The 12819-nt window shown below is 34.0% G+C and overlaps 2 protein-coding genes across 12 annotated transcripts in view; one reads left to right on the top strand and one right to left on the bottom strand.

Annotated features, from left to right (window-relative positions):
* LOC105493280 (calmegin) overlaps nucleotides 1–1390 on the top strand; it is a 32818-nt gene extending 31428 nt beyond the window's left edge. For all 3 annotated transcript variants that reach the window (XM_011760810.3, XM_011760811.2, XM_011760812.3), the window contains one exon: nucleotides 851–1390. In XM_011760810.3, the coding sequence (XP_011759112.2) occupies nucleotides 851–931 (81 nt within the window). In that variant the 3' untranslated portion in view covers nucleotides 932–1390. The remainder of the gene's footprint in view (nucleotides 1–850) is intronic.
* A 6262-nt stretch (nucleotides 1391–7652) lies between these two features.
* The window catches only part of LOC105493277 (short coiled-coil protein), a 44729-nt gene continuing 39562 nt past the window's right edge, over nucleotides 7653–12819 (bottom strand). For all 9 annotated transcript variants that reach the window (XM_011760806.3, XM_071093008.1, XM_071093004.1 and 6 more), the window contains 3 exons: nucleotides 11002–11073; nucleotides 10542–10625; nucleotides 7653–9242 (listed from right to left, as the gene is read on the bottom strand). In XM_011760806.3, coding sequence (XP_011759108.1) covers nucleotides 9100–9242; nucleotides 10542–10625; nucleotides 11002–11073 — 299 coding nt within the window. In that variant the 3' untranslated portion in view covers nucleotides 7653–9099. The remainder of the gene's footprint in view (nucleotides 9243–10541; nucleotides 10626–11001; nucleotides 11074–12819) is intronic.

Below are 12819 nucleotides of genomic sequence, written 5' to 3' on the forward strand. Positions count from 1 at the left end.
ACCCCCATCAGTCTACCCTGTTTTGTGTCCTGATATAAAATGGAACTTTGCACAATGCTTTTTTTTTTTTTGTAAGTTATTATGGAATGAGAAATCCAGAGTATAATTAGAGCCAGAGCTTTCTTTTTTCTTTTTCTTTTTTTTAACCCAGCATAAACCAAAAACCAGTTTTCTCTGGCCCTTAAAGAGCTGCATAGCCTTACCACACAGAGTCACCATGCTAACATATTACATTCCAACTACGTAGGTAGGATAAAAGTACAGTTCTGCCTGCTGTTGCATGTGATTAAATTTTGCTCCATTTTATCTATTTGAAGAAATCCTCCAAATAAATTTGCAGTTATTGTTAAGTCTTTCCTAATGTTCAATCAGTACACATACTGGCTGCTGGTCTTCCTGCCCTCTGAGGTTTTATAGGGACTTTGGGGACCATTATCTAGTATGAATATCCATATTTAGGGAGACCTAGGTGAAGACAATTTCTTCCAGAGCCAAGGTTTAAATAATCATTGTTTCTGCTGTGACTTTCTTAAAATAATACCTGCAGTCATTTACTTGAATATGTATTCTATTTACATTTATGTTACAAAATACTTTGTGTACCTTCAAAAATATCTTAATTACATCTTTCAGTCTTTCTGTCTTTTTATGTGTATGTCTCAGTGAGCTAGAATACATTGATTTTTGTATAGCCTTGAGAAATAACTATAACTTTATTTCATATAATACCTTCATCATAGCACTTGATTGATAGCACATATATTTTAGAGAATAATAAATATATTGTTTACTACTATCTACTAGTTACTTGTTATACTAAAAGAAACCTTTTTGTAATTATTTTTTCTAGATGAAAGAAGCAGATGAGAGCACAGGATCTGGAGATGGGCCAATGAAGTCAGTACGCAAAAGAAGAGTACGAAAGGACTAAACTAGATTCAAGTATTTTTAATTCCTGAGAGGGATGTTTGGCATTCTAAAATCAGCATGCCAGACTTGAACTTTAATCAATCTATGCACATCCTGTTTCTAATATCTAGCAACATTTTTCTTTCAGACATTTATTTTAGTCCTTCATTTCAGAGGGAAAAAAAAGCATCTTTGAAGTTACCTGGTCTTTGAATTTAGAATAAAAGTGGCACATTACATATCGGATCTAAGAGATTAATACCATTAGAAGTTACACAGTTTTAGTTGTTTGGAGATAGTTTTGGTTTGTACAGAACAAAATAATATGTAGCAGCTTCATTGCTATTGGAAAAAATCAGTTATTGGAATTTCCACTTAAATGGCTATACAATATAACTGGTAGTTCTATAATAAAAATGAGCATGTGTTCTGTTGTACAGAGCTAAATGCAATAAAGTTTCTGTATGGTTGTTTGATTCTATCAACAATTGAAAGTGTTGTATATGACCCACATTTACCTAGTTTGTGTCAAATTATAGTTATGGTCAGTTGTTCGCTTAAATTATAGATTCCTTTAAAGAGGTGCTTTGTTCATAAAATCACTGGATTATATTGTAGCATATTTTACATTTGAATACAAAGATAATGAGTTTTATCAAAACAAAATGATGTACAGATTTTTTTTCGAGTTTTTATAGTTGCTTTATGCCAAAGTAGTTTAGCCCATTCACAAAATTTCTTATGCATACATTGCTATTGAAAATAAAATTTAAATATTTTTTCATCCTTAATACCCTATTTAACAGGTTATTGTTGGGGAGGCTTTATATTATTTTCCTTATTACTAAGAGATTCTAATGGCTGATTTCAATTCATCATGTTTTTATTTTTATTTTTTCTTGTTTCCAGTGGGGTTGGAATGCTTTTGTATTTTTATCTTTTTTCTTTTTTCCTGACAAGTTTCAGTCTATTTTAAGTCTGTCATCTCATCTATGAATAGCTTCAAAGCTGCCACTGAGGAGCAACTATTATTACTGCTCTTCTTTTTAAATCAGTTACCATGTCACTGGACTATATTAAAATGGAGCTGTGTTGTTCCATTTAAAATATTTTATTTATGAAATTCTTATGTCTGGGTAACAGGGTTAGACTCTTTGGAAGAGGATCTAAATCTCTGAGACCACAGAACTATTTGAATACTAACTATTTGAATACTAACTACCTAGAGAACTTTCCACATGTTAGGTACGATTTTGGATTCCTTCATAGACGTACACATACCCCATCTTTGGGCAAGCCCTAAACTATTATAGGTTCCCATACAACTCCTTCCCCAGTAGGTAAATTTAGAACTTATGAATAAGGAAAATAAGTCTCTAGCTTCTGCTTTTACTGAAGGAAGCCAAACATAGCCACTAACACTATTCACTCCTTACTTCAAAGAGTGAATTGAGAAAGAAAATAAGTTATTTACTCCATTGTTATACTCTGAACTTCTATAAATTGGTGGTAGAAAATCTTAATACATAGTATTTAGCCATACTTTGTGTTTATTTAATATGAACTGAACACATCTTGCAAGCATTCTCCCTCTCTAGCTCACCTTGCATTTGGAGTGTAATAACCCTAGATGAGAGTATTTCTGAAGGTAAACCACTACTTCAGGAGATAACTTCTTTTTTAATTTAATGAAAACCTTCTTGCCTGGGAAGATTCTTGCATGTGAACATTTTTCTCTAAAGACTCTTTAAAGCTTGGTTTTGTTTTATTTTGTTTTGTTTTGTTTTGTTTACTTTCTTGGTTGCAGATTCATTTGTTTGGTTAAACTCCATAAGCTTGCAGTGGTAAAATTTGAGCAACTGAATTTGCCAAATCACTGCTAATTCCTGTGCACATACTCCTTTGTGGATGTACCGTAACTGACAGGTTTAACAAAACTAAAACTCTAATGTGTAACCTGTACTATATCCATGCAATAGATAGTCTTTCTTAATAATCAAATGGCTTTTTCCTTTTACTCCCTGATCTGACTTTATTGTTCAAAATGACTTACATCTTATCCATAAAGGAGAGAAATAGTGTATTTTGCTTTTCTTTATTTTAGTTTGCCTTTTCAGAGGCTTTTTAAGTTGATCAGTGTAAAGTAACGTCCCTTTTCTTGAATATTTTTTACTGATGGTCTTGCTTCCATTAATCATTTCTCCACGAAAACATCATGTTTCTAGAATTAGTCTTTTTGAGCTATCAGACCACATTTGGAGGAGAAACATGATGGAACTGCTTACATGTTAAAATGAACCACTAGAAATGAATTTAATGTATTTTAAAATTTCAGAATTCTAGTCCCTAAGAATTACCATTAAAGAATTCCCATAAAATGGTTTTGTATTTGTATTCAGTAGACACTATTCAGAATAGTTAAAACATAAATACATTACACTCTAGGCATCTGTGAACAATGTTTCGTTCTCTTTTCAATGTGGCTATATGTTCTAACTTTAGCAGGATTTAAAGATTATAAGATGGCTAAAGTAAGATAATTAAATCTTTTATATGTGATTTATTAAAACATAAAAGAATTTCTGCATACATTTCAACAATTTCTTCCCCCTCAAAAGTATATAACTCCCATGTATTTCCATAGTATGAGAGCTGAGTTTTGGAAATAAAATTATCCCTTATTCTGAAAGGTCAGATATGAGGCAAATTGATGGGAAAGAGAATGCATGGAAAAGTAGGGTAGTTTAGAGAAGATGGGCAACATGACAACTTGAAAAATGGGCTTTTACCACCCAACATAGTTATCACATATTTTGTGTTTGTTAAATGAATACTTTTTGGTAAAATTTGGGGGTATTTCCAAGTTTTAATAGCACTTGATAAGCCATCTATAATGTATACATTTTAAAACAAGATACATTATAAAATTGATTACAATGAATGTACAACTTCAGCTTCTGTTGTCTCTCAACCCACCCTTTCATAGGTCCAAAGGCCAACGGCCAACATAAAGTCCTTGTTACAGTAAATGTGCCTTTTTTGTTTTGTTTTTGTTTTTTGAGGAGACAGAGTCTCACTCTGTCACTCAGGCTAGAGTGCAGTGGTACCGTAACTCACTGCAGCTTTGAACTCCTGGGCTCAAACAATCTTCCCACTTCAGTCTCCTGAGTAGCTGGGACTACAGGCAAGTACCACCATGCCTGGCTAATTAAAAAAAAATTTTTTTTTTTGGAGAGACACGGTCTCACTATGTTGTTCAGGCTGGTCTCAAGATCCTAGGCTCAAGGAATCCCCTTGCTTTGGTGTCCCAAAGAGCTGGGAATACAGGTGTGAGCCACCACACCTAGCCTTGTAAATTTGTCTTTTAAATACCATTAATCTCTGATTTCAGTGAAATAAACTGCGGCTAGTTTTCTGATAAGAGTAAGAAGGAATTAAGTCTCTTCCAATTCTTAACCTTTCATATCTTCACATTATCTGTTCTTTCATGATTTACAAATGCTCTTAACAACTAATCCCTGGTATCCACTGGTAATAATTTTGGTTACATGCACATTGAAGAATCTGATGACAGCCACCACAGTGTTCAGGGAAAAACAAAATTTTTATTGGGCAAAGTAAAGAATGGCTTTACATTCTAAAGTTAAGATCAATTTCGCTTTTCTTTGGACAATAAAATTAATTTTAGATTTTATAATTCAACTATCATTTTTCGTTTACAAAAGGGACTAGATCACAGGGAATAGGGACAGGAATAGAGATACGATATTAACTGGTTGGAACTAAATGCATACATGATTTTGGTTACTTTTCTACAAAAGGTTTTGTTGCTACAATTCCATAACCAGAAATCTCTGAAAAGTGAAAGGTTTTTCCCAGCATTTTGGTAACAAAACTCACCTGGTAGCTGAGCCTTTCTCAGCAAGATTTTATATATATATAGTCTTTCTTTATCCTACTTTAATACTCATTTTGCTGCAGAAATGTTAATATACTTAATTATACGTGTTGTGCCAAACCATATTGGTGTCTGAGTCACAATATTTTATAAAATCTGAAAAACTCCAAATTCTAAAACATCTGGCCCTGCAAGTTTCAGACAAGGAACTGTGATTTGTAGTAACCTGCTGTGAGTCCAAAGGGAATATAAAGAGGACACATTTTGCATAGAATGGCAGTGTCAATATTGGGGAAATTCCTCCTGGGAAACAGTGGGGAAAATGGATGTCTTGAACTATTTGGGATGCTATAATAAAATATAGACTGGGTGGCTTGTAAACAACAAATGTATTTCTCAGTTTTGGAGGCTGGAAGTCTGAGATCAGCGTTGAGGGCCCTCTCCCAGGATGCAGACTGCTGTCTTCTATGTGGCAGAAAGAGAAATCTCTGAGGTGTCTTTGCATAAGGACACAATCCCATTCACGAGGGCTTCACCCTCATTACCTAATTATCTCCCAAAGGCCCCACTTCCTAATCACCTTGGGGTTAGGATTTCAACCTAAGAATTTTGGGAGGACACATTCAGTCCGTAACAAGGAGTATGCTGATTTTTCCCTACCAAATATTATTCTACCAGCATGTAAGCTAGGAGGTACTAAAGAAAAAACCATTCTGACACTTGTTAAAGCAGTAAAGAAGACTACTCAGGACTGTATGTGTTAAGACCATCATCCAATAAGGGAAAGAAACCAGGCTCAACTAACACAGCAAATACAGCTGAGGATTTATAGTCAATGAGCAGTGATGAGGTCAGTGTATGGAAAATTACTAAGTGGAGACATCAAGAGTAGGATGATTCTTGCCAGAGACAGTCCAGGTTGATGATCATGTTACTGAGGATGGGATTCTCTCTAAACTGATTTAGCAGGATTTCTGCTAAAACTGGACTAGTGAAAAAGAAGGCTCAAAGGAGCCTGTCTAAAATTTGGTCGAGTCTTTTCCAGAAGCTGGACACAGTCCCTGTGCACACTGTGTACCACTTATATTTCTAATGAAGAAATTATCCTGAAGTATTGCATAGTAAAAACTAAGTATATAGCATTAGCTTACCATTAACATGACAAGCAGTGGGGATATATTTTGACACCTACTAAGCTGATAGCTCTAGTTGGAAAAAGACAGAATGTTAAATGAATTGGCTATTCCTTGCATTCAGCAAGGTATCAAAAAATTTTGACATTTTCATGCAGAGATGGAAGGGAATAGACCAAGTTCAGATACAAGGAACCTCACAAAAGTAAGCCAATTGTTTCTGAAGTCTGAATAGTAGCAAAGGTTCAAAATTATTTTTGAGGTGTGGGAGATTGGGGGAAAGCCCATGAAGACTTCTCTACCAATTGTTAAGCCAGAGGAACCCAGCCTTGCAGTGATGATCTGCATGTAACATTCCCAGTGCAATCTTATTTTCAGGGATAATAAGATAGCCTCCTATCTTATTATAGGAGATAGCCTCCATTAAAGAAAGGCAAAAATAATACATACTTTGAGAATTTGGTCAAAAGCTTGGTTGTGGTTCCGTGGCATATGAGTTTTTAAGAGACTCATATTCCCAAGAAACATGAGCTTGGCCTTAAAATGGGCACCAAGTTCACACCAGCAGGAAGTGGACTGTCTTCACAATTCCCAGGGAGTGAACACCCAACCTCTACTTCCCAGGTAGCCATAGAAAATGGATAGGGAGTAAATTTCCAGAGGGGAAACCATGGAGTTCAACGAACAAGGGAGTCCCCTGCCAGAGATCAGAATCACAGTCGAATCAAAGTACTTCTCCACTACTAGGGACAAAATCTTCATACATCTCCCAGGAGCATTCCACAATTTTTGCATGTTTCCCTTTATTCCATTTTCCAAATTGAGACTTTTTATTTGGCCATCCTGTCCCCACTACATTATAAATGGGCAGCAGTAAGGGTGAGAGCAAATAATTTGTCTATCAGTTTAGAGATTGTCAGACTGTTAGAAGCCACATCTAAAGGGCTGGGCTTTTAATAGAGATTGTGAGCTGAATCACTAGCTGGATGAAGAGGGATTACTCTCTATGTAAGGGAAGATACTTAGCAGCACAAGAAGAGCTGTGGCTGAGGCTGCTAGTGGCCACCAAAATCTTGTATTTATAGCTGGAATATGGCTTCCCAGCCATGGACTACATTTCTCAGCTCCTCTTGTATCTAGATGTAACTAAGTCTCCACACCACTGGAATATAAGAAGATATATGAACCATTTCCAGGCACAGCCCATAAAACCTTGCATATGTACACTTCCATGCTCTTTTCCTGCAAATTAGATGAGTAATCACTAGAGTGACTTGAAAGCCATGATTTAAAATGGCAGCACCATCCTCAGCCAAAGTCCCTGAGTAACTGTGTGAACAAGGGCTGCTAGCCTGCAATGCTGACCTTGGAACCACTAGTTGGGAGAGAAACTTCTGTATTTATATTCTTTATCACTGGGTCTCTTGCTAAAGTAGCTTAGCCTACCCTAAAAAATACAACTTCCTTTTTCCCTGGAGATCTTGGATCCTTTGAGTGCTTTGCTTTTGTTCTCTAAATTAATGTTTAATATCTATGATATTTATATTGATAACCAGTTACAGTTTTATTAATAAAAATGTTATTCCCCTAAATAATCAGTAACTGTGTACTTAAATAAGATACACTATTCTGTGGCATTGAACAACCCTGGATACACCACTAAACCTAAATACCCCATTTACTTAGGTAACTATATCAAAACACACACAACCTCTGAAATAGCTTTTTATTAAACAGCAAAGCAGAACTGCAACACAATTTAAATGTCTGTAAATTAGGTCACAAAAGGGATGCAAAATGTTTGCAGTTTCACTATTATATATTCATACAGCTAAAGTCATTCATCAACTCTTACACCAATACATAAGATTATTCCATGATTAAAAGTAGCCCAAATCTAATAACCATAAGCTATATGAGTGGATCTCTTTTCGTATTATAAGATTTTAGCATTACTTCCATTATTGACTTCCTTACCAAATGGAATCTACAAGCTAAATTTTTAAAAATTGTTAAAGGATGACTAAAACTCTTCAAACCCAGTAGCAGGGTTTACAGAAAATTCTAGAACAAGTGAGATAAAATACTGAGCAAGATAATAAGTATACATGTAAAACTCCCATTTTATTCACTATTCTAATACTAACACACTGTTACGGAATTTTGCAAAAGTTGACCTGCTGGGTACGAATCAACTTAGAGACCAAACTCTTTGTAACTGTTCTCATCCAGATGTGGCTTACACAAGGGTAGTCAAACTTAATTATATATATTTCCCAAAAGATCTACTCTGTGCCAGAGAAAACACAAATCTGGAGTGAAAATATTTGAAGTTGGTTACTACTGTTTACCAAGTACTTTTCCACCCTATTTCCATTTTTCCTCAAAATTTTCTATTTTAAACATACACATGACCAGAAATTATATATTTTCAGATAATACAAAATGAGTTATTTTGTGCAAAAAGAAGTTTTTAACAACAAATATTCTCAAGTTAATTCAGTTTCAAAGAAAAACCTTCATTTTTAGCCTCCATCTATTTCCAATTAATTAAAGAGACACTAGCATTCCTATCTTAATACTAAATACACAAATGACAAACCCTAGCTGAGACAGTATCTTATTTTGGTTGTTTCAACAATGAAAATACAGGTTACTCTCAGAGATGATTAACTATTAAAATTACTTTTACAAATGTGACACCAATTTTTTTCCTTAAGGGAAGGGAAATAGGAAGGAAGAGGCAAATGGAAAAGAGGCACAAGATGGTGGACAGGGTACATAAAGCTGTGCATTTAGTACATGATTTTAGTCACTTTTTCACAACATGGTGGTTATTTTCTTCTATATCTTACTAATCCTATAATAAAAGACAGTGCTAAACCTACAAATTCGATAAAACATTCATCTTTTAAGTTTCATAAATATATGCAATTCTAATTATAAAGTCTCTACAATACATTTGCACGTTTTCATAGACTAACATAATACACAAACTTATGGAAGCCTCCTGTTATTGTGTTATTTTTGTCTACATCTGACATTTTCTTCATAAATATTCAATGAAGCCACAAAGGTACTGTAACTTTTGGAATCTATCCAAGTTTTAAAGAAAAAATGATCAGCAGCAATTCCATAAAACAGAAGGGTGTCAATCCCTTACTTTCTTTTGCTTTTTGTGTCAGTTGTTTGAAAAACACTAGAAGCTGACATGAGGTTTTCTATATATTGTCCAAGAACTTGGTTTTCTGATTTTAGCTTCAGATTTTCTTCCTTAACTGCATCTACTCTTGCGGAGAGATCTTTATAAAAAATAAAAATGCCCATTATCAATATAACAAAGACAATGATTCCATATTACAAAATTCTTAGGATTCATTCTTAAAAGAGGTAACACAATCCTTAAATTTTAAGAATTCGGATTTTAGAGACAGCAAGGTAAACAAACTGAGTGCAGATTAGTAGACAAATTCCTAAAAATACTTCACATTAGGCTAAATGTTATTCTTTGTAAATAGCATTAATGTTGGGTAGTTAATTTTCAAAAAAGACTTTGTTTTTAAAATGTGAATTCTGGTTCACATTTTATGTCTTATCAACATAAAACCATAACATCTTTACTAGAAATGTTTAAGATATATATCAGATTAACACAATTGAATTCATATACTGAATACAGGCAGTCAGTTTCCAAGCAACTGATCATCTTGTAACATTATCAAGACATTCAACACATGCAGTTCCTGATGATCATATAAGAAGTTAATTCTGGCTGGGCATGGTGGCTCACGCCTGTTATGCCAGCACTTTGGGAAGCCAAGGCGGGTGGATCATGAGGTCAGGAGTTTGAGACCAGCCTGGCCAACACAGTGAAACCCTGTCTCTACTAAAAATACAAAAAATTAGCCAGGCATGGTGGCAGGCACCTGTAATCTCAGCTACTCAGGAGGCTGAGACAGGAGAATTGCTTGAACCCAGGAGGCAGAGGTTGCAGGGAGCCGAGATTGCGCCATTGCACTCCAACCTGAGCGACAGGAGTAAAACTCCATCTCAAAAAAAAAGAAAAAAAAAGAAAGAAAGCTAATAGGGAAGTCACAGATGACTTTTATTAACTCTGTAAAATGTAAGTCAGTGGTAGGTTCTGAGTGACATGATCTGCTCACTGTGGCACCAAAAACACAACCACTTAATTTCATTAAAACTCAAAAGATGTTTCAGTGTTAGTATTAATTTTATGCAAGACTTAGAAAATGAAAAAATTCAGGTAAATTCCTTTTTAATCTCCAAGGCTAATACATTGTTTCTACTTTAAAACAAGCTTTATTAAAGCGGACTTAGTAACACATTGTGGGGACTTAAAAGGGAGTCTCACACTAGCCAGCATTATGTTAGGCTTTAAAGAGGGAAGCATAATAACACCATTTGACTTGACTGAAGTGTATCTGTTCTTTAAACTACCAAAGCAGGAAGATCATATATATATAAACTTTGAAGTTCATTCTTTTAAAAAATTATACATTCTAACAAAATTTAGCAATATAAATGCTTACAAGTTAAATTAATTGGCTGTCATTCAAACAAACTACAAAATGCAAGCTAACCTTCAAGTGTGTGTTGGAGTTCCAACACTTGATTAATAAGTCTTGTTTTTTCCTCCAGTTCCACCTGATTTTCAGCATCAACTGCTGTAATATAAAGGTTCAAATTTACTATTAATTAACATTAGGTACTATTTGTGTAGAGTAGCACTTAAAAATCTGCAAAATGTTTTATATTCATTCTTACTTGACTTATACAAGAGCCCTGTGAAATAAAATGTTGTATCCCCAAACTGCAGATAAGGACACCAAGGTAAAGAAGATAAAAATAACTTGCCAACCTCTCATAGCTAAGGAATGAAAGCTGCTTTGGTTGGTCCTTTCTGACACTAGATGAGATATAAATAAGGAATTAGCCAAGATCCAACTCTTCTAAACATTGTTTCTCTGCCCTTTCCATTGCTTAATAAAGCAGAACATCCACAAAACCAGGAGTATACAAAAAAGAAAATGAAGAACATACCATCCATGTCAGCATTCATCATCTTGGGCAACAAACTTTTGTGCCTTGGATACAAAATCCTTGATGAATGGTCTACAATAAGAAAAATTTAGAAATATAGATACACACAGCAATAAAATATAAGCCTATTTTTCAAATGAGGATGATTTTGTTAAATATGACATAGCAGGACTTTTCATATGCTTTACTATTTTTAAGAATAAAATAAATGCCTAATAGGTAAATAAGCAAAGGATATAAATAGTTTGAGTGAGAGAAAATGTTAAGCTTCTTGATAATCAAAAAATACATAAATACCACCGTATAATTATTATTTTTTAAAGGAGGTAATGATCAGTACTAGCAAAGAGTTACAGAAAAACAAATACGCAAACATTGGACACAACTTTTAAATATGTACTCTTTTTGGAAAGCAATATGATAATAAGATTCATAAAAACATTTAAATATTTTTTAACTAAGTATTTTATTCTTGGAAATTTAGGCTAAGGACAATAATGCAAAGAAAGTTATATACATAAAAATCACTTCAATCTTATTTACAACCAAGTCTCAGAAACAACATAACTGCCCACTCAAAGTCTGGTAAATTACAGTTGTGATTTTCTTTTTAAGAAGATATATTTTTTTTTATTTATTTATTTAGAAATGGGGGTCTCACTATGTTGCCCAGTCTGTATTAAACTCCCGGACTCAAGCAATCCTCCCTCCTCAGCCTCCTGAGTACAGTTATAATTTCTAATAGAGTGGCTACTGAAAATAATTATGACTATAGTACATGAAACAATGTGTATAAAACGGTATATTCACTGATGTAAATTATATGAAATATACATAAATATGCATAAAAAACATGAAAATGAAAAAATGCTCTGAAATTAAGGATGATAGTATGGATGAGGACAAAATTTTCAAATATTCTTCATTAAAGTATTGCTTTACATACACTTTAATATTTTACAAATAAAATTCAAAAGAAAAATTACTATTTAGACCATCTAAAATAGTAATATGGAATAAATGAAAAAATGTCCATTCATCAGCTCCTGGTCAGGGTAAAATCAAAACAGACTAATCAGGATGTAAATAAGTAAATAAATACTAACATTTTATTATTCCAATAAAGACTTCTAAATATTAGAACAAAAAATTTCTATAAAACATGTTCTGCTCCATTGCTAACAATCATTTCATTCAATGTGTTCAAAATATAGTAAATAATGTTACCAGATTATCACTGAAAACAGATTTGTTACCCAATCTAATCTACTACATTGAAGCGACCTAGACTTGTCAGTGTTATTCTTTCAACAAATATTTATTGAATATCTTCTATGCCCAAGGCATTGTTATGCCTCCATATCTTAAACAGTAGAAAGCAGACCTATTAAATAAGGATATCTACATACTAGAACTAGAATCACAATAAAGAGGCATCAGTGTATTACACATTCTCTCACAGCTTCTGTTAATACAAATCTTGTTTACAGATACTAACATGAAATTTGAAAATGCCCAGTGAACATCTACATAAATCTTGTTACATTTCAGATACTAACATGAACTTCAAATTAAAGTGCCCAGTGTACATATACACAAACTTCAAGTTTATAGTTCAAGTAAGATAGCACTCACTAGTCTAGAAAAAAATATGTAGGGCTGGGAGCAGTGGCTCACGCCTGTAATCCCAGCACTTTGGGAGGCCAAGGCGGGCAGATCATGAGGTCAGAAGATCGAGACCATCCTGGCTAACATGGTGAAACCCCATCTCTACTAAAAATACAAAATAAAATTAGCTGGGCGTGGTGGTAGGCGCCT

This window comes from Macaca nemestrina, chromosome 3, assembly GCF_043159975.1.
Source record: "Macaca nemestrina isolate mMacNem1 chromosome 3, mMacNem.hap1, whole genome shotgun sequence".
NCBI lineage: Eukaryota > Metazoa > Chordata > Mammalia > Primates > Cercopithecidae > Macaca > Macaca nemestrina.